Source organism: Taudactylus pleione, unplaced genomic scaffold, assembly GCF_031769625.1.
Source record: "Taudactylus pleione unplaced genomic scaffold, aTauple2 ptg001408l, whole genome shotgun sequence".
Taxonomy (NCBI): Eukaryota; Metazoa; Chordata; class Amphibia; order Anura; family Myobatrachidae; genus Taudactylus; species Taudactylus pleione.
The window spans coordinates 3,160,001-3,182,371 of NW_028285808.1; the positions used below are offsets into that span (position 1 = coordinate 3,160,001).

Consider the following 22,371-nt stretch of genomic DNA (forward strand, 5'->3'; position numbering starts at 1 on the left):
TCACCCCTCCGCGGCGCTGCGACTCCAGCCATCGGCTGGGTACTCTCAGCGGTGCAGGAGCAGGATAGGAGAGAAGGAAAGACTGGTACACTAAAGAATCACACGCTCAGAGATGGAAACAACCATAGAAGAAACCCATAGAAGCCAGATGTGTCACGGCGGGTGCCCTGTGGACCCTATGGATTTCGAAGAAAGAGTTAACAAGTGTAAGTTTTACCATAACTCCTCTTCTTATTCAGGGTCCGTAGGGAGACAATGGGGTGGGATGTCCCAAAGCAGTTGTTCAAGGGCTGGATGAAAGATTAGAAATGACGAGCGACAGGAAAGCCCCCCCTAAATCAGATACCCTTCGGACAGAAGCTATAGCCGGAATAAACATAGTCTTCGCAGTAAGCCATTTGATTCATATATATTCATATTCTCTCTCTCTCTCTCTCTCTCTCTCTCTCTCTCTCATCTCTCTCTCTCTCTCTCTCTCTCTCTCTCTCTCTCTCTCTCTCTCTCTCTCTCTCTCTCTCTCTCTCCTCTCTCTCTCTCTCTCTCTCCTCTCCTCTCTCTCTCTCTCTCTCTCTCTCTCTCTCTCTCTCTCTCTATATATATATATATATATATATATATATATATATATATATATATATATATCACACACACACTCACTCCAGGGGTTCAAATGGAGGTTCCTGAAGTGCGTGGAGAACTACTGACAAGTCCCACGGAGCCACAGGAGGGACAAAAGGGAGGTTGTATACGTAGAACACCTTGCAGGATGGTGTCAATATCCAGGTGGAGGAGCAATTCTGCACTGGAACCAGATGGACAGAGCAAAAGACGTGAACTTTCAGGAAGGCTACACGGAGTCAGAGATCCAATCCAGCTTGAAGAAAGGCAAGGATTCTAGAGAGCCTAAAAACCTGGAGGGTCATAGTTTCTAGTAGCACACCTCTGGAAATGTATGCCACACCCGGTGATATCCTTGGAGAGGCCAGTTACGCGCTCTGAGCATGGTCTGGACCACAGAGCTAGAAAACTCTTTATAGACCTTAGGAGGATGTCTCAAGAGCCAAACAGTTAAAGACAGATGGGCCAGGTCTGGATGGAGACAGGGAACCTGAGACAACAGGTCTGGTCGTAGAGGAACGTCTATGGAGAGACACTGAAGATTGGAGTACCAATGGCGTCTGGGCCAAGCCGGAGCTACAAACAGGACATTGCCCCCCTCTTGCTTGAACTTCCAAAGAAACCAAGGGAGACAAGAAAAAAAAAAAAAAAAGGGAAGAAGTACACCAAATGGAAGGTCCACCTCACAGATAATGGACCCCGACGCAGCTTTCACGGACGCCTCATCCTGGCCCCATACACTGGAAGCTTGTGGTTGTGTCGTAAGGTCATGAGGCCAACGTCCGGTAGAGCCCATTTGTCCACCAGGAGCTGAAAGACTTCTGGATTGAGAGACCACTCCCCTGCATGCACGTCGTGATGGCTGAGGAAATCCGCCTCCCAATTGAGAATCCCAGGGATGAACACTGCAGAGATGGTGTTCAGCCCATGTGAGAATGCGGGACACTTCTGCCATTGCTGACCGACTTAAAGTGCTTGTCAGACTGTACTTTTACTGTCCTGCCCTGAAGAATATTCTGAGCCAGAGTGAGAGCTCTGTAGATGGCTTGGAGTTCCAGGATGTTGATTGGCAAGAACGCCTCGGTTGGGAGTCCAGCGTCCTTTGAAGGAGTGCTGGTCGGTCACTGGGCCCAACCCGTGGAGGCCTGCTCAGGCTCTTAAGGTTGAGGATAGGCCGATGAGACCAGCTGGGCTTCTGGACCAAGGAAAGGGTAGAATAGTAGCCCTTCCCCTGCTGTGGTGAGAGGACCGGAATTATTACCCCCGAAAGCAGTAAGGACTGAATGGCCTTCTGGAGAAGCAGGGGTCTGATGGAGGTCCTGTGCAAAAGAATTAATGGGGGGGGGGGTTTGCCACAGAATGAGAGGGCGGATCAATGGGAGTCCACTTTCTTAAGCCAGACGTCTGAGGGAGAGGCCCGTCCAGTCAGGCTGAAGGCTTGTCCCCAAATTTGTTAGGTGGACATCTAGTAACCCAGGTCAGTTTGGTCCTAGACTTGGAGGCCTGAGTGGATACCGACTGCCGTGGAAAGGACTGACCTTTAGCTTTTCCTTAGGGATGAGAAGAACGAAAGGATGACATCCTAGGCTTTGTAGTAGATGCAGAGGGCAAGAACGCCATCTTGGAAGCTGCCAAGGTAGTCACAATCTTGTCCAATTCTGGGCCAAACAGGATCTCCCCAGAATAAGGCAGAGACTCCAAAGCCTTTTTAGAGTCAGAATCTGCTTCCATGAGCGAATCCAAACAATACAGCAGGCTACCACTGAAGTAGCAGATGCCTTGGAAGCTAGACCAGTATCCAAAGCCGCCTCTCCTAAATATGAGGCTGCATCTCTAATGTGAGATATGTAGGACAGCTGTTCCCTTGAAGAATCAGAGGGAAATATATCTTCTAGGGCATCTGCCCAATGGCTTTTGCCACCCAGGCCGTAGCCCTGGCAGAACGACTAATAACTCCTGTAAGAGAGTATATAGATTTCAAGCAAGCTTCCATCCCTCTATCCGTAGTCTCCTTTAAGGAGGTTGCAGTATGGATAGGTAAAGTAGTGTTCTTAACTAGGCTTTTCATGTGGGAATCCATTGCAGGGGGAACTTCCCATTTAGTGCAATCAATAGCTGGAACAGTGACAAAGGAAATAATGTATTTAGGCAGCTGAAGTCTTTTACTTGGCATATTCCATGCTTCACACATATGATCATATAGCTGATCAGAGTGAGGAAACTCTGGCAAATCTACCTTCTGTCGCTTAAATAGTGGGTGAGGGAGGAGCATCTCAGCGGCAGCAAGACCACAGTGGGATAGTGCCCTGAGCTGGTGGAGAGACCGCAGGGAGAGTGTCTTCTTCCCTATACTGACATCAACCTGGCCTTAGCTGTCCCCTGCGCCAGTATAGGCTATACCCTAGTGGTCTAGTGGAGTCCCGGACGAACAAGTGTCCACATCAGCGCTTCCGGTCTGTCTCCTGAGACCAGAGGTAAGACTGCGCATAGACATTTATCCCGTCTTACCTGTCCCCATGAGTCCCGGCTGCAGTCTGGGGTCAGAGGAGCCCTGCTAGCTTGGTCCCACTGGAGCCCCGTCGAGAGTACCTAGCCGAGGGCTGGAGTCGCAGCGCCGCGGAGGGGTGATTGAGCAGCAGTGCAGACGTCCAGAGGACTGTCTAGTGCTGCTTGCTCTGTATAAAATATGAAATCATAAAAAAACTGTTCTAGCGGTGATCCAGCTCCTGCTGGACACCAACAAAACAAAGTTGCCTTCAGGATGTGAGCAGGGTATAGGGGTAACTACCAGAGCATCCTGGGATAGAAAAAAAGCTTTGCTGTTGGTGTCCGGTCTTCCAAGTACCACCTACACCCATTGTCTCCCTGTGGAGCCCTATGGACCCTGAAGAAAAAAAAATTAACTGATACAAATACATGGTACAAAAGTACACTGCTATGTAATGCTGGCCATACAGTAGCGCGATTTCGGGCAGATTGCACAAATTTAGATGCCTCGTACGACGCATTGTGTGGAAATCGTGTAGTATTTAGGATAGAATACGATCCTATGCGTGTTCCCGCCGCTGTTCTATCGTATCTTATCAGACGTGCATCCCATTTTATCCGTCGTAATCGTATGCAGATCGTGCCGTGTATTTGCTCATGCAATGCATCGTGCGTCCGACCGGCGTCTTTTAAATCTGTTATGATCGCATGTATTTAGTGAGGTACACGATCGATCGTATCATGACCAGTCGTATAGGGGCGAGTGATTGTACGTCAGATCGTATGTACATTGTGTGTCAAAAAAAGCACCAAATCGTACGGCCGGGACTGGCGGGGAGTTCAAGGGAAAAACGTATGATGAATCGCATCTTATGCTGGTTGTACTAGTGTATGGCCCGCATAATAGACAGTATATCCATGCTGTTTAGATATATTGTTGTTACATTTATGATACATTTGTGAGCCCTCTAGTGGATCCATTAGTTACTGCAAGCCAATATGTACATCGGCTAAAACAGCTTGGATACACATGAACTTATGGTTTTCCAAAGTTATTTTAAAATTATGAAAGAAACCTGAAACTCACTGGAAATGGACTAGGGGAGGAATAATCTATTACACTATCCATATAGTTAAGAGTGCTTAGCAGTTAAATCCAAATATATATATATATATATATATATATATATATATAGTGTTTTTGAACTAAGGACAGTTGCAAAAATCTTAATAGGAGTGCTGGATTGGCTTCTAACGACTGCAGAAAAAAGGCTGTACAGCATGGAATACAGCTTTGCAATCACGAAGAGCATTGCGCCAAGGTAACAGAACTAACAGTATAGCTAGGTCCCACCACCTAGCTGGTGAAACTGGTGCCATTGGCCGGGATGTTGTCAAAGAAATGGCTGGACAGCGAGAAGAGCTAGAAGGAACTAAATAAGGGAAACACAAGTGAGAATTTAAGCAAATGTGGGAAGACTATGATCTAGGTCTCGGAAAATCTAGAGAAACAGACCTCAGCGATTCATGATCGTTCTTCAAATGGCTATTCTTGCTGGTTTAATCTACTATTAGATCTTCTGCAAATCCTGAGCCTTTGTTTCTGTCTACGCAATTCCATTTAGGAACTAGTGTATAGCGCCTAACTATAGAGATTAGGTTTTTCATAAATTAATGGAAAACCTAAATTCGTGAGGTAAAAATGCAGTGCGATATCGCACAGCCCGAAACTCAAGAAGAATTTCTCATGTCCTCAATAATTGTAACATGTCAGATAACTGATTACATTAAAGGTATTGCTAAAAGTAAAAAAAGAAAAAAAACCCCCACTAAATTAATTGTAAAAATGACATCTATATTTCCCTTATAGTCAGATGCATTGGAGGCAACTTTTCATAATGTTTGGGGGTACCCCCCATAGGACTTTAAAATGCCACAAAGACATGGTAAGTGGCTGACCTATTGGGGATAGATAGACCGATAGTTTCGCCCTAAACATTATCAATTTAAATCAGTGGCAGGTTTTTCCTCCTCTCATAACTAGGTTAATATTTGATGATGTGTATCCTTGGCTATTGCCCTGCGCTGATAAAAAAAAAAAAAATGGCATGATCTAAAGCAGGGGTGGGGGAACCTTTTTTCTGCCGAGGGCCATTTTGATGTATATAACATTATATGCTGGCCCAGTGCAGGCCACGCCCCCTCCGTGTGACATCACACAGGGCAGGAACACAATCGTCGCCTCGGGTAGCTGTAAGGGCAGCGGTGTGACCGTCTGAAGCGTCCTAAGGACACTCCAGGTGGCACTGCTGCATAGATTCTGGCTGCAGGAGGCCATTCTAGACACCCTGCAAGCAAGATGAGGCTAACAGAAAAAAGCTCAGAGGACCAGACCAAATGATTTCGGGGGGGGGGGGGGGGGGGGGTCTTACCTGAGGTTCACCATCCCTGATCTAAAGGGAATGGTCAAAGCATCAGAAGTCAAGAAATTTGGGTGTACTTTAACCAGTACAGATGGACTCATCCGTAGCGTTCCCGCTAGGCCAGGAGGAGGACAAAAAGCGCCCTGCCCTCACAGCCTGCAGATGCCGTTCTCACCCGCGGGACGCAGTGTCCCGCGGGTGGAGAAACATGCGGTGTCGCGGTGACGTCCCGGTCATCGCCGGAGAATAGACGCTGGGCGCATGCGCCCGGCATCTATTCTCCCTTTCTGCAGCGCCGGGCACGCCCCCAAGTATGACGAAAAGGGGACGCGTCTTATAGACAAGCCCTCTTTTCGGATGCGCACGCGCCTTCGGCGCGCGCATAAGGTTGCCCTCTCTAGCTCCGGCGCCCTGCCTGCCGCCGGAGCTAGAGTGAACACTACATCAGTATGGTTTGTTAGATGTATTATTTGTATTAGAACTGGAAGATTGTGTATTGTAAAATTAATTAACTGTACTTAGAACATAGGGTGATTTTTCTGTGCAAACTTTCTAAAATGACTCAAATCAAAAGAGAAATGAAAATTAACCTTATGGACTAGTAGTTCACGTAAAGTAAGATACACTAACAGAATTAAAAAATGCATAAAGTAATGGGACTGTAATGATGCACCTTGCACTGTATAATAATAATAATAATGTACAGACTTGAGCATATCTTAATACAACCATCTAATATGCAACTGACTGCAAAACAATTCAGATCAGTAAACAGGAGGAGACTTAAGTGCAAAGAATGGTGCCAGCCTTAAAAAGGTAATACAAGAACGATGAAAAGGAAAGCTTAGGTCAATAAAACAAAACAGGGGACCCAGTCATCAAATAGACGGAAAAGGTTGCAAGATCAGTGAATAGAACAAGTAATTTCAACCTAGAAAATAACAAGTTCTGGACAATCTCTACTTTCCAAAATGATACGTTTGTGATCACGTGAGACTGTGTAGCAATGTATCCGCACTCATTCACCTCATGTGTGGGCGTCAGTAACCAAAATCTTCAAGAAGTAAAACAGTGGTGCAGGACGAGTTTGCTTGGTTCTGCAATGAAGCATTACGCAGTTAAAGGAGAATTCCACCTAGGATGAAATTTAGCTTTGGGTGTAGATTGACAGCTTTTGAGAAATACAAGATTTTATTTATTTAGGGTACAACAATCGGTACTTCCCCTGCTGGAGGCGCTGGTTACGCTACTTACGTATCTTCACTAGTCAGCGAGGATACGCAAGTAGCGTAAAGATGAGGAAAGACCATTCGGCCCCTTGCGCGCTCACTTCGCTCGCCATACTGCGGGCACGGTGGCTCGCTTCGCTCGCCACAAGGATATATTCCCCCTGCATGCCCACTTGGATCGTAGGAAATGATATTGGACAGTGGCTGATCTTTACGCTACTTACGCATCTTCACTGACTAGTGAAGAGAACAGGATTTTGGTACTTACCGATAAATCCCTTTCTCAGATTCCACAGGGAACACTCAGTACAGTGGGGTATAGATGTGGGATAACCTGGAGCTGGCACTTTAATAAATCTGAAAAGTAGCTAGCTCCTCCCCCTCTATACCCCCCTACAGGTCAGTCTTAAGAAACTGCCCGAGGAGAGCTGGAAAATAGAAAAGAGGAGAAGAGAAGAGAAGCTAGAACATACATGAACAAACAAGCAAATATGCCTAGAACATACATTAACAAATCAAGCAGACCTTGAAGAAAAACGAATGTCCAAACCAGGAAGAACAATAATCTTATAAGATAGGACTGCTTCTGTTCCTGTTCGCATTTGGAGACCACATCAGCAATCATTTTTCAGCCGCTTTCAGCTGTTAGCAGCCACCACCTATTGCAATCCATCAGCGGGAGTCAGGAGCCTGCTGGAACCGACGGACCCCCTTTCAGCCGCTATTAGCTGGCAAACAGCCACCACTTATTGCATCCAACCAGCGGGAGTCAGGAGCCTGCCGGAGCAGACGTACCCCCTGGGACTATTGCGCCGTACGGCTAGCTGTCACTGTGTCAGCACGCACTCCACAGTGCAGCATCCAGCGTGTCTGCACCATCGGGAGCCAGTGACCTGCCGGAGCAGACGGACCCCCTGGGACTATTGCGCCATACGGCTAGCTGTCACTGTGTCAGCACGCACTCCACAGTGCAGCATCCAGCGTGTCTGCACCATCGGGAGCCAGTGACCTGCCGGAGCAGACGGACCCCCTCGAGCTGTGTGAGCGGCTTGTTAAACTATCATTTACATCCACATGTACTACACTGTGTCCCCCAATTCAACGGACACCGCGGATGCTAATGACATTGGATTATCAAAAACTTGGCCACTTGTTTCCATTCTCCATTAGGAGTTCATTTGGGAATCCCATTCAGTTAACCCTGGGGATATTGTGAATACCACTCAATTTTAGACAATTGTTGCTTGCCTTTTCCCCATTTTATTGTCCCCCACCAATTGGTGGGACATTAATTCAACTAATTCAACATCTGTTTGTCTAATTGTATTTTACAGCTAGTAATTATTTATGTGCAATATTTCACCATTGTCATATGGTTAATTATACAGATACTGTCTGGGTATTCTATGTAATTAAGTTGCTTAATTGAAATGCTTATAGGAACTGCAGTTAAAGATATATGTGCAATAAATTGATATTTTATGATTAATTTTTATTATTGTGTTTGTGAACACTAGCGCAGACATATTCTTTTTGTCTGTTCCCAAGCAAACGCCTGCAGTTTGTGGGCGGTCCCACTGACATCACCAGTGATGTAAGTGGGAGAGCTTCCGGCTCTATTAGAGCCAAAAGCTCTCTGGTGCCTGCGGCAACGAGACCCTACCACAAGGGTCTCGTCGCAAGCCCGATGGTCACGATGGTCTTGACCATCGCGACCATAATCCTGGCCGCTCGCGTCTGTCTCTGAATCAGGCTAAGTGTCCCCTGTGGAATCGGAGACAGGGATTTATTGGTAAGTACCAAAATCCTGTTTTCTCCTTCATCCACTAGGGGACATTGGAGTCTCAGTACAGTGGGGACATCCCAGAGCTCACATCCCGGGTGGGGAAGCGTTGGAGAACCCTGCAAAACAACACGACCATACTGTGAAACAGATGCCGCAAACATGTCAAAACTTTGCAAAAGTATGCCGGCCTGACCAAGCTGGGTCAGGGAAACACCGCGGGCAACCGCCCACGAAGGACCCACCGAGCACGTAGAATGCGCTGTGATTGAAGTAGGAGGTTGTTTTGATGCAGTCAGATAGGCTTGTCTGATTGTCAGACGAATCCATCTAGAAATAGTAGCCTTAGAAGCCGGCCAGCCCGGACGCTCCATATCATATCGAACAAACAGTGTATCTGACTTCCGGAGGGATGCAGTCCTATCAACATAAAGCCGAACAGCCCGGACGTCTAGGGATCTGGAAGCTGGAGAATTATCTTTAAACACCGGAAGCACAATCGGTTGGTTGATGTGAAACACAAACACTACCTTAGGCAATAAAGATAAGGGCGTACGTAGCTCAGCCATATCCTCATGAAAAATTAGGTAAGGCGGACGACAAGAAAGCGCCCCTAGCTCCGACACACGCCTATAGCAGAGGCGAGCGCCAAAAGGAAAACCACTTTCCATGATAAAAATTTTAATTCCACACTCTGTAAAGCTTCAAATAGGGAAGACTGGAGAAAAGAGAGGACCAAATTCAAATCCTTTGGGGCCGTTGGTGGTACAAACAGAGGTTGTAACCAGACAACCCCTTGTAGAAATGTTTGGACATTCAGCAATAATGCTAGTTTCTTCTGAAAACAAATCGACAGAGCAGATATTTAAACCTTCAAAGATCCCAGACGAAGACCTGCTGATAAACCAAGCCTGTAGAAAAAGAAGCAGCCTAGCTAAGTTGAATTCTGACGGTGGCACAACCTTGCGTTCACACCAAGAGACATACGCCTTCCATATACGATGATAGTGCTTTGAGGTAACTTCCTTTCTAGCCCTTAACATAGTAGGAATCACCCTGGAAGGGATAACCTTTCTTCTTAAGATAGCCCTTTCAACAGCCACGCCTTCAAATGAAGCCGCTTTAAGTCCTTATAGATAAACGGACCCTGTTGCAGTAGATTTTCTTGCAGAGGAAGAGGCCACGGGTCGTCTATCAGTAGAAGACGTAGGTTGGAATACCACGCCCATCTGGGCCAGTCTGCAGCCACCAACAGAACCTTTACCCTTTCTCGTTTGATTCTTGAGATTAGGAAGAAGTGGGAGTGGTGGAAACAGGTAAACAAACTGAAACCGCCAAGGAGCTGTTACAGCATCCACTGCCACCACCTGTGGATCTCTTGTCCATAAGCAGTAAGGTGGCAGTTGATGGTTCAACCTCGACACCATGAGATCTACCTGAGGGAGACCCCAACGCGGAATCAGTTGTTGAAAGACCTGTGGATTGAGCATCCATTCTCCCGGATGAATGTCTTGTCGACTGAGGTAGTCGGCCTCCCAATTTTCTACCCCTGAGATGAAAATTGCTGATAACGCTACAACAAATTCCTCTGCCTAGAGAAGAATGCGGCTTACCTCCCTCATGGCGGACTGACTCTTGGTGCCGCCTTGTCTGTTGATGTAAGCCACAGCCGTGGCGTTGTCGGACTGCACTCTGATGGCACCTCCCTTCAACAGAGGATGTGCTACCTGAAGAACATAGAACACGGCCCTTAGCCCCAGAATGTTTATGGGCAGTACCGCCTCCAGTCAAGTTCAGCGGCCCTGAAAGTGTCTTCCCAGAGTCACTGCCCCCCATCCGCTCAGACTGGCGTCTGTGGTGAGGAGAATACATTCCCATGTAGCAAACCATTTGCCTGCCAATAGGTGAGAGGAATTCAGCCATCAAAGCAAAGATGTTTGAATCCTGGGTGACAGTTGAACTAGCTGGTGAAGAAAAAGGTGGTTCCCTGACCATAGACAGGAGGTCCAGTTAGAATGAGTGAGCATGGAACCTCCTGTATTGGATGGACTCGAAGGTCGCAACCATCTTCCCCAGAAGGCGAATACACAGGTGTAATGACATCCTGAGATGACGCAGTATCAATCGCACCATGTGTTGGATGGAGGTTATCTTTTCCTGCGGAAGAAATACCTTCTGCTCCACAGTCTCCAAAATCATCCCTAGGAAAGGCAGATGATGAGTAGGCTGTAGATGAGATTTCTGGTAATTCAGGATCAATCTGTGTTGTAACAGAAGACTCTGTGTTACCCGGGTGTCCTGCTGTAATTGAGTGACTGACAGAGCCTTGAGAAGCAGGTTGTCCAAGTACGGGACGATAGTAACCCCTTGAATCTGAAGAAGGGCCATCATGACTGCCATGACCTTAATGCACACTATTGGTGCTGATGAAAGACTGAAAGGTAAGGCCTGAAATTGAAAATGAGAGGCCCGCACTGCGAACCGAAGGAATGCCTGATGAGGAGTCCAAATGGGAATGTGGAGATAGGCATATGAGGAGTCCAAATGGGAATGTGGAGATAGGCATCCTTTATGTCCAAGGATACGAGAAACTCGTACCTCTCGAGCCCTGCAATGACAGACTGCAGGGACTCCATTTTGAACTTGAAGGTCCACAAATAAGGATTGAGAGGTTTCAAGTTCAGAATGGGTATCACTGAGCCATCCGGCTTGGGAACTACAAACAAGCTGGAATAAAAGCCTTGACCCTGTTGATGGATAGGGACATGCACTATTACTCGAGAAGACAGTAGCTTTTCTATTGCTTCCTGTATTACAACCCATTTGGCCGCTGATGCCGGCAAACCAGTTGTAAAAAAGCGAGGAGGTGGTTGGATCTGAAAATCCAACTTCAACCCCTGAATAATGATGTCCCGGACCCACGTGTCCTGGCAAGACTTAATCCAAACTTCTTTGAAATTGCAAAGGCGAGCTCCCACCCTGGGGTCCCCCAGGAGAGAAGGAAGCGCATCATGCCGGAGGCTTAACTGAAGACTTATCCTGCTGGGAGGAGGATGCAGTGGCTCTAACCCTGCCTCTGGAACCACGGGAGATAGAGGGAGCTCCTCTGCCACGACCCCCTAATTAATCTCCCTGGGATACGAAAGGAAGGTCCAGCAAAGGGTTTCTCCTAGGAGGAGGAGCAGCAGATGGGAGATAAGTGGACTTACCACCTGTGGCTTGAGATATCCACTTATCCAGTTCCGTTCCAAACAGAGCTTCCCCTGTGAATGGAAGTGCTTCTATGGCTCTCTTAGATTCCGCATCCGCCTGCCATTGTCTCAGCCGCAGGGCTCTGCGGGCTGAGACAGCCAAAGCTGAGGATCTAGAGGAAAGACTACAAATATCTTTTGAAGCCTCTCCAAGAGAAAAAGCAGACTCTGCAATCTGTTCCGCTAGAGGAACCAGGTCCTCCGCCGGAACACCTAAGGCCCTCAGCAAGCTTCCACCGCCTTGTTGACCCAACAGCTGACTAATGTGGGTCGAAGAGACACCCCTGCTACAGTGTACATAGACTTTAAGGTAGTTTCTAACTTCCTGTCAGAAGACTCCTTTAAAGAAACTGCTCCTGGAACAGGGAGCACCATCTTTTTAGAGAGACGTGACACCGAAGGGTCCACTGAAGGAGGTGTTTCGCATAATTTCCTGCTCTCTGCAGGAAAGGGATAGTAGGATAAAAGTTTACGCGAGATCTAAAATTTTTTATCTGGGTGTTTCCATGCTGAGGTAGGAATCTCGTCCAATTGCTCAGACACGGGAAAGGAGGCTGCTAGTCTTTGTTTCTTATTAAAGATAGACGGCCTATCTTCCACAGAGTCCATGTCCTCAACATGTAACACCTGGCGTATAGTGGCAATCAGCACCTCTACACCCTGAGATACAGGCTCCGCTTCCTCTGGCGCCTGTTCCTCTATAGGGTCCTGTAACTCCCCTTCCTTTGTATCAGGCATGTCGTCCTCTTCCGGATCATCCCACATAAGAGGATTCGGTATTAGTCTCCTAGCAGGGACACTAGAGGACTATGCCACGGGAGGAACCTTGGCTGACATAACCCTTGTGAGCCCTTCTACAGACCTGGCTAAAGACTGTGCCCAGTCTGGTTCAGAGAAGGCAGACCTCTGAGATCTTTCAACCTCTCTCTCCCTGTGATAAGCTTCCAGCTCTGCAGACATTTGAGACATGACTGATGGAATTTGATCAGCCCAAATAGGGTGTTGTGAGAATGCTGCAGTCTGTGTTTCTGAAACACAATTCTCACACAACAGGGAACTGGATGATAGTCCCTGTGTAAACGTCTCTGCACAATTCTTACAGGGGAAAGCTTTTTGTGCAGCCTTAGACCCCTTTGAAGTCATGTTACCAATTCACTGTTCACACACACACAGAGACTGTTTAGAAAGAAGAGATTAAGGGCATAGAGGGAGATTATGCTATTAACCCAGCCCAACCAGTGCTGATGCAGAGACCAGCGCTGTGTAACACAATATAATGTGCTGTAATTGCTGTGTAAACACAGTCTAACCTGCCCTTCTCAAGTCTAACCCCACTGTGCAGTCACAATCTGGGCAGACAGGTCTCTCTTCTGTGTTTGTTTAGCACCCTGTGTCTTCTAAAATGGCCACCAGCCTCCTTCTGGGAGCGCTGGGGCTGCTGGGAGGCAGGAGCAGAACTGTGTGTTAGGCTCCGCCCCCTCCATTCTGGCACCTTTTAGAGCTGTATCAGTTGCTGCTTTTTAATGCCCGCCTGTCTTATTCTCCTGGCCACCCTGCTAGGAGTCACTAACCTTCTTGCTGCCGGCGGCGGGCTGAGCTAATAGGGGACCGCGACAAGCGCCACATGCAGCACATCTGGGTACCCCCCAGAGACAGTGGTCTCTGTAGCTGAAGACCCCCAACTCACGCCACAAGCAGCGGCGGTGAGGTCTCCCGGCAGCTCCAACGAAGCATGCAGGCAGGGGCAGTGAGCTGCCTGTCTGATCCTCTTGCTGATCGAGGATCCTTGATTTTTAGCAGAGAGCTCTTTGTATGTGACCAGCTCCCTTGGCACAAAATTAAGACTGACCTGTAGGGGGGTATAGAGGGGGAGGAGCTAGCTACTATTAAGATTTATTAAAGTGCCAGCTCCAGGTTATCCCACCTCTATACCCCACTGTACTGAGACTCCAATGTCCCCTAGTGGATGAAGGAGAAACGTAAGTAGCGTAAAAAGTGCCTCCAGCAGGGGGCCGCAAAGATGAGGAAGTACCCAACAAACCTCAGGTAGGTTCCCTTGAATGCTCCGTCCTGTCACTACTTCTCTCTCTCTGCTACCACTGACTGCCCATTTCAAACATACAGCGGCATTATCATTATTAATTTAGCTTTTACAGAATAAGTTAACGGAGGAGGAACACATGCCTATTTGAAACAAGCAAGCAGCAGTAGCATGGTGGAAAGCAGTGCTGGACCCTTTAGGGGCAGGTCACTAGTAACCTAATGGATACAACTGCTGCAGGGAATTAAAATCTTGTATTTTAGCACATTCGTTCTAGGTTTGATTGGCTGCATGGTTACTACACTGTGGGTAGTGGGTAACACACAACACTCTGATGTATGAAAGACAGGTGCTAATTAAAAGCATCAAAAACATTTGATTGAACTAAAACAAAGTTAGCAGGACGTCAAGCACACTTTGGTTTTGCCTAGTAGGGCAATGCCCGATTCATAGTACAATTGGCTCATCTGCCATCATCTGTAAAAGGTATTGAAGTAAAATTTTGTTGACTCGTGTTGGCAAATTAGTCTCTAGAACAAAAAGCAAAAAAATTAGTTGAACAATCTATTCAAACATTAAAATGAACAACTGTAGCAATGAAATATAGTTATGCACTAAAGCAAAAATGCCCATCAGCACACAGCAGTCAAATGTTATTATTGATGACATCTAATGCTACGGATATCTGTCGATAACAGGAAATGTAAGTTAGAAACAGCAGATAGCCTAGGTCATCATTATGTTCTTTGACCATCAATGAACAATCCTACAGCAGATTTGTATTTTCTTGTTAAACCAGTGTTCTGGCCTGAGATATGGATAAACCCTTTATAGTTCACATGTTCAATTCCTTCACAAACACCATCTAAACCAGTGGTTCTCAAACTTGGGTCTCAGGACCCCACACAGGTCACATTTCCCAGGTCACCCAGCAGGTACACAGGTGTAGCCATTACTCACTGACACATTTTAAAAGATCCACAGGTGGAGCTAATTAGTTCACTTGTGATTCTGTGAGGAGACCTGGACGACATGCAGAGTTGGGGGTCCTGAGGACAGAGTTTGAGAACCTGTTATCTAAACTAAATAACAGAGAACCCCGATTCTCATCTTAGTACTGAGCCAGTGAGAGGGATCCGACAGTCCCTTATGTTGACATCACTTGAAAGACTGATTCCGCTGCTGATCTAGAACAGTGTGACGCAGGTCCAGACACGGCGGTCTGACTCTCTGTCTTGCTCTGCAAAGTGAGAGCATATGCAGATCCCTGTACATAACTACGTTGCTATTGGACACACTGCGCAGTCCTAGTCCATAAGGAGATTCCCATTGCGGGGAAAGAGCTACAAGCATGCAGTCAGAGGCCGCTGCTCCACACATGGGAAATTACAGCAACCAGTAATTAGGGGACATCTGAGAAAGCATGCATATGGTCTATCTAATAGTGACCTAGCTCCAGTCCACAGACCTACTGCACATTTGACACCCCACAGTGTGCTTATGGGCTCTACAAGGGGGCTCTCCAGCTGCTGGGAAACTACATGGCCCAGCATGACCTTTCAGATAGAAGGTGGTAGGGCATACTGGGACTTGTAGTTCAGCGCAGGTGGCATGCCTGTGCTCCTGCAGCTCCAGAGGGTGCCTGACAACCAGAATGCTACTGTAATCCACACTAGAATGCATCACAGGGAGAAACAAGACGATGCAGGCTTATATGGAGAGGACTGTACAAAACACACACTAGTCTGGTATAGGATCTACACGGCAACAGTCATTATGCTCTTACCCACTACTCTACTACGCATCCTGACCTGTCTCTGTCGCCGACAACTGGTGACAACCTCAACTCAGTGACGTGCATTGTACCAGACGGAGACGTCATTTCCGCCCTCACAACGAAGCCGGCCTGGCCTGGGTAGAGGAAGTGACGTCACACAGTACACAGTGCCCGGCGTAGAGGGAGGACACGTGGTGTGCAGGAGGTGAGCATGGTGTGCAGCAGCCTGTGCATTAGTGATATACGCTGCGCAGCGAGTGGTGGGGTGTATACCACCTGCAGGTATTATATCGTGCCAGCCTCTGCCATAGCCTATGCCCATGTTTGCTCACATACTAGGAGATTATGTAGTTGTTTTTAGGGTCACTGCCTGTGTTGTTGGCTTTAACATGTGTTCTAGGACACTGAGCAACTGCTATACTGAACAGAAAAGTGACTTTGCAAACTTGGTTGCAGTATGGTTTGTGAGTCGTGACCTTTCAGGTGGTAAATTATTCTATTAACATGAACAATGATGGTCACCATACGTGTTTCATATGAAAAATGTATGACTATAACCTACACACACGTGTGCATTCCTAGCAATGCACAATACACAACTGGCTATAAATTACAGAACACACAAAATGTTGTGCATCTAATAATAGTGTCTGCAACTTAAAGAATCGGACCTTTAAAGATGGGTCATACTCCGCCTGGTTACAGAGTTGCTGGTTTCTGATTTGTAGGCACTTCTTTTTTTTTTTTAAGTTTTACCCCAAAGTTCCAAATTCACAATATTGCTGCTCTTCCATACTTTTTTTGTATGCACTGTTCATTATATTGTAACCCCCTGTCACAGTGTAGCAGGTATGAAGTGCATGAGTAGATGGCTCACCTCCCCACCGATGTAATCTTCTACCCAGGCTAGCTTATGGTATAGGCAGTTAGTGACTAAGGGGTCCCTTGTGTGGACACAGGTGATGTTACGTGGTGGGTGTGTAGTGGTAATGCAGCAGTAAGTTGGGTGTCTCTCCTCCAAACTATGGGCCTGATTCAGATATGTACGAAATGCCAATATTTACGCAGTTGAGTGTTTATCGGCTGGCAGCGCACGAGTCTTAGCCATAATGCGCATGTGCGCCGATTGAATTGCGATCGGATGTGATTATGATTGAAGTGACCATTTATTTGCAAGTGATTGACAGACGGGGGACGTTTTGTGGTAAGTAACAGGGAGTGGTGACAAAACGCGTGGATACGTCGTGACTGTTTTCAGGGCTTGTATCTGTCTACATCTGATCTCATATGCTAAAAATATGGTGTCACTGTCTTGGTTCCTGCGGCCATTCTGTGCGATTGTAGGATTATTCAGATGGTCGATTATGGAAGGATCTGCTGCGTGTATGTACGCACTTGCTCGGATCTGCGAAGTCGCCGGTGTGCGTCTCCATACGTTTCCAGGTGGCTACATGTATTAGCAATTTTTCGCACAACAGCTGCGTACGGGATCACAGCTGTGATTGTATCAGGGAACATATATGACTCAGGCCCTATGTTCTCTTTACTATACGGCTCCTCCAGCACATTACTTGTGTTATGGTAATGAAAATTAAAATAGTGTATATACATCTTTGCTAGTGCTGTCATTCAAAACCTATTTTATCAGGCAACACAGCCACGCCTCCATTCCCTGATTGGCACACTGCAGCCGCTAATCCCGCAGTAGGGGAGATGCCCATCGATGGTTCAAACCATTGATGGTCTTCTGCCATTGATGTAAACTGACGATGGCAGTGGTGACCCTTCGATGGCCATCCCTATCAGGAACTAACTACCATCTGGGGAAAAGTCCCCCTTTGTACTTACTGACAGGAATCACCATTGCTCTGTGTCTCAATCTGTCCCTCTTTTTACACATACACCTCTCTACACACACAGAGGGCACTGTATCATTCTGCCTACTGTCACAGGGAGTTTTGAAGCTTGGCAGCGGATAATGGACTTAATGTATACTGATATATTTCTAGGAACATATAGGGCCCAGCGAATGGAGGGTTGATTGGTCTCTCTACCCCTACACTTACCTCCACCGTGACATTTTTTGACCGGCTACCGTCCTCACTGCATATAACCCCTTTACTATGTCCTGCAGAATGAGACGTGCTCTCCCTGTCCCCTCTTTGGCATGTCTGACTCAGGGCTGACTTTGTAGGATTATTATATAGATTGCCTTTTAATGAAAAAAAAAAAAACCAACCTTGTGATTGAATTTTCTCATAAATGTCTTTATCAGGACAGAGCTTCTCTGACTTTGAGCACTAGGCTACTTTTGATGTCAATTTGGGATCCAGTCTCCTAGTGAAAGGGATTAACAAAATGAACACAGTGGGTGGAATTCAATTGATTCCAGCCCCTATGGTGCCCCGACGGAGCTATTCAATTCTTGCTCCTGTCGGGCGCGATCAGCTGCCAGCGCTACATTTCAGCGTACAGCCCCAGGGGGATGAGAGCTGAAATGTGCGAAAAGTGATCTGTTTGGGCGCCCAAACAGCATTTTGGTCGGGTTTAGATGCTTTACGCGGCTAAACCTGACCTCTATGGGCGCGATCAGTGCCAAAAACTGCATAAATTGAATAGCGGCCCGCGATCTCCTGTCACTTTAGACGGGAGATCCGGACCGCGTATTCAATTGAATTCCGCCCAGTAATAGAATAAATACACACTAAACAGTTGCATCAAGAAGTACAATTAGGCTCTGAATTTCACTCAAATCAGTTCTGAGTCAAACATGTACATGCCTTTGTCCACGTCCTCACGTTTGTCCTCAAAAGGCTCTGTAGCATGCAAACAGCTTAGCTGCTTTTTCATTTCCTAATCTGTTGCGTGTTTTGGATTGTACAAAACCGTACGTTGAAAAAATCCTTTCAATTCCTGCACTTGATGAAACTGCGGTGAACATCTGCTTCAGAAGATTTACTAGAGAAGTGTCTAACTGAAGTTGAGCTGCGTAGGACATCCACCAGGCTAGAGGAGATACTTGGCTTCAAACATGTATGGTGCAAATGGTTTCATGGATGCACGAAAGTTGATGATGACCAGCATAATTTGACGATTATTGGCATGAGCAAACTCTATAGCAGTCTCAATTTCAGCAGGACTAAGCTTTTTTCCCCTGTACCTAGGACCAAGTAGATTAGCCAGCAACTGGGCATCTGTGAGTGCAATTATAGCTCTTGCCTTTGCCATCTTTACTACATTGCTGTGATGTCCAGTCTCTTTAAGATCATCTAACCGCTTCTTCCACACTTTTATGACCTCACTGATTGTGCAGTTATGTCTTTCAGGGGTAGTCAATTTGGAGCGAAAAGTCTGTGCTGGACTTTTCGCTCCGCATCGCTGATTTTCCTGGGATAAAGTATCGGACGCGCGCACGCTTTATACCCATATTCAATTAAAAATCTACGAAATCGGGAGCCGGCGAAATAGAATCGGTGAAAAAAAACGGGATTTACCTGGAATAAATTGTAGGACCCCCCTAAAGCTGCCAAAACATGGGGGATCACTATGGGTATTAGCCTGCAAATAAAAGTCGGTGTTTTAAATAGCCACGGCAGGTGTTTTTTTTTCTGACATTGAAGAAGTGATGCAGAAGAGCACTTAGGTTATTTTTTTCATTTTTTTTAAGTGGTCCCATCGAATTTGGGGTACATGTAAATGGGTACTAGCATATATTTATATCCCTCAAGTAATCTTTAAAAAATTCCGCAAAAATGCACCTTCCGCTAATAGCCTATTCTAGAAAACACCTGCCGCATACTTGCAGAATAGCCCTGAACCTGTTTCCCTATTTTTAAACACTTTTTTTCCAATTTTTTTTTTTTTTCACCCCAATTTTTAAATAATTTTTGGGATGTCCCTAATTTATTTATTTTTTTACTTTTTTTTTTGACAGTTTATTTTTAAATGACATTCCCAGGGTTGCAGGGTATTTTTTTTTTTTTTTTTTTAGCCTGCACCCCTAAACTCCAATTCTGCACTTTTTTTGCCACCTATTCAGTGGTGAAAAGTTATCCCAGTTTTTTTTCAAAGACTTTTCGAACCTGCGAAAAGTCTTTGAAATTGAATACGGGGATAATTGAAATCGGCGGAAGTGATGTCATCAGCGATAATTTATCGCTGATTCCGGAATTTTCGCTCCATATTGAATACCCCTGTTTGTGCACGATCCAGGGCTACAATTACATCATTTGATTTAAATCGTGCAAGCCTGACTCTCAGCATGTCATATTATGGCAGAGCAGTGGGGGGGTGTTTTTACAGTATAGACAGGACTCAGAGGGGTACTCCAAACCTTCTCTGCTCGCTACATCATGTACCATGTGACAGGAGTTTCCAAGGAGTTTTTTTCTTGCATATTGCTGACTTGCTGATGCGATGTAATGCCATAATGTGCTAACCCCCTGCAGAGCTTCCATGTTGCATACTTGCCTGTGCAGGTGTGACTCAGGTGTTGTGTATGAGTGTGATTAACAAAGCAGCCTCAAAAGTGTAGTTTTGGGCACCCAGCTAATGTGTGGAATGTGTAACACCCACTGCGATGTGAGTGTGTGGTGGCGCCCCCTGTTGATATGGGAGGATTAGAATCACCAGGCGGCCGTGGCCAAGCTGTTGCAGTTGGAGACAGATCCAGTAAGTTGCAGTTGGCAGTCACCAGAGCTGGCAGGCAGAGGAGGGAGCTTTTGGACTTGCCAAAGTATTATAAACGCCCACCAGTGCATAGGTGTAGGAGCTGGGACTGGAGAGAAGGGGTAACATCTATTGGAGCTCTGAAGTGTTGCAGAGAGTAAGTGGCCCACAAAAACCCTTCTAAAATCTTACCCTTGTGAAGGGCCGCTCAGCAGCTGATGATACGCTGTGGAGTTAGGGCGAGGGCTGCGATTGTGAGAACTGGGACTAATGTGAAGTATACTGAGCCTGCATGCTGCAAAGTGCAAGGGGAGGAGATTCCAGCAAAAAAGGTGTTTGCTGCCGTACAGTGATGGCACATAATTATGAGGGGTCTTAGGGGGCCCATCATTGAAAAGATTTGGAGTCCTACCTCCCTGTTTTTAGCTTCCCCTCATAATTTACCTCTCGTCATTCCCTCAGACCTCCCCAAGTGCCCCTTATATACCCATTCTTGAGGACGACAGCACTATCTGGATCGCATCCTGCGGGACCCGGTCTATTTTCATCAATGAGTCACTCGCATCCATTTTGTGATTGCGATTTATTATGCGGCTTTGCATCTTAATACACCTGTGCCTACATGCTAATGGCTTTGCTGTAAAACCTCATGAGCGGGGGCCCCTAGTACACTTGAGCTAACCTGGGCAGAGGAAATGATGGCGCAGAGGTGTAGTACATAGCACCTCACAACATGTCTGCAGTGATAGGGTTGTTACACTTGTTAAGTTTCTTCTTTTAGCCTGCTACAGGGATTTGTGTGTTAAATCCCTGAAAAAAAAACAAAACACCTATGTTTGTAAGGGTAATTGCATAATAAAATTATTTGCAATTTGTGAATGAACCTTTGTGTCTGTCCATTAATATGGACTGAAATAGAAGTGTTTAAAGAATTGTGAGTAGCAATAACTATTATTGCCACGATTTAATGACCATTTGTTGAAATCTGTTCTTTAGGACAGAAGAATCCCCTGAGCAGCACCTGTCCCTGTCACCATGGTGTTTTTTACCTGCAATGCCTGTGGGGAATCCCTGAAGAAAGGACAAGTGGAAAAGCACACGGCCATTTGCAGGAACTGTCAGAGCCTCTCTTGTATTGACTGTGGTAAAGATTTCTGGTAGGTCCATCTGCATTCAGTATTTTTATGTTATGTTATTGAGCATTTTCCAAATAATCACAGGTAGTAATAGACATTAATATTTGATTTACTTTTATATAGCGGCTTCAATTTACGCACTTCTGTGCAGAGATTATCGATAGACTGAGATGGTTAATTAGGGACAGTCCTCAGTCACCCAGCTTTAATCCACAAAGTCAAGTTTGACAGAGAAACCAATTATCTCTTAGTTTCGATCAGTTACTGTCTCAAAAAGTTTGTGCCCAGGAGTAGGGCCCCCCTCAGCCTCCTCAGTAAAATCCCCTTTCTGAAATGTGCTCATGGCCATTTGCTAAAGAACTGCCGACAATTCTTTACATTGACCGTTGTCCGTCATCTGTCGCTGTTTTGGTTCTTAGCCTGGTGCCAGCACATCCTGCCATTCAGCTAACCAATTATATTGCAGTAGACTTGGGTGGTTTCATGAAGCAGTATGCATGGGCTTCCAATGACCTTCTGTTCCGCCAGGCTCTCTGAGCTTGTGATTAGGACATCTGGTAATTCAGGTCAGGTGACGATTTGTGTTTATACTCCATACCATTGCTCCAATCTTTCCGACTCCACCACATACGTGTCTGGCCACTTTACTGGTTGTATAGAGGAACCTTTATTTTAAAAGTGAATATGGGAAGTACCTATACATTGAATTGCAATTGTTGAGTGAAAGCAAATATGGCAGCTTCTAGTTAGCAACTTATGCATTTTATTCTCTAAATGAAGAGTTCTCAACTCTGGAACTTAAGTGCCACCAAGTTTTGTGGATTTCTTTAATCACGCACAGGTGATTTAGTCTATTTTGCATGGTCAGTAGTTATCCCACCTGCTACCACAGACAGACATCCTCAAAACATGACCTGTTGGGAAAACTTGAGGGTTGAGAACGCTCTGAATAATAATT

General features: G+C 46.1%; 2 protein-coding genes across 7 annotated transcripts in view; one reads left to right on the plus strand and one right to left on the minus strand.

Annotated features, from left to right (window-relative positions):
• The window catches only part of ZBTB49 (zinc finger and BTB domain containing 49), a 32,169-nt gene extending 16,447 nt beyond the window's left edge, over nucleotides 1–15,722 (minus strand). For 2 of the 5 annotated variants that reach the window (XM_088463584.1, XM_088463580.1), the window contains exon 1: nucleotides 15,619–15,718. The gene's annotated coding sequence lies outside the window, so the exon portion shown is untranslated. Of the gene's footprint in view, nucleotides 1–6,554; nucleotides 6,626–14,248; nucleotides 14,270–15,618 lie in introns of those variants that run through there. The other 3 variants (XM_088463581.1, XM_088463582.1, XM_088463583.1) reach the window with 3 other exon arrangements.
• LYAR (Ly1 antibody reactive) overlaps nucleotides 15,710–22,371 on the plus strand; it is a 29,426-nt gene continuing 22,764 nt past the window's right edge. Inside the window, exons 1-2 of one of the 2 annotated variants that reach the window (XM_088463585.1) lie at nucleotides 15,710–15,814; nucleotides 21,274–21,434. In XM_088463585.1, coding sequence (XP_088319711.1) covers nucleotides 21,313–21,434 — 122 coding nt within the window. In that variant the 5' untranslated portion in view covers nucleotides 15,710–15,814; nucleotides 21,274–21,312. Of the gene's footprint in view, nucleotides 15,892–21,273; nucleotides 21,435–22,371 lie in introns of both variants that reach the window. The other variant, XM_088463586.1, reaches the window with a different exon arrangement.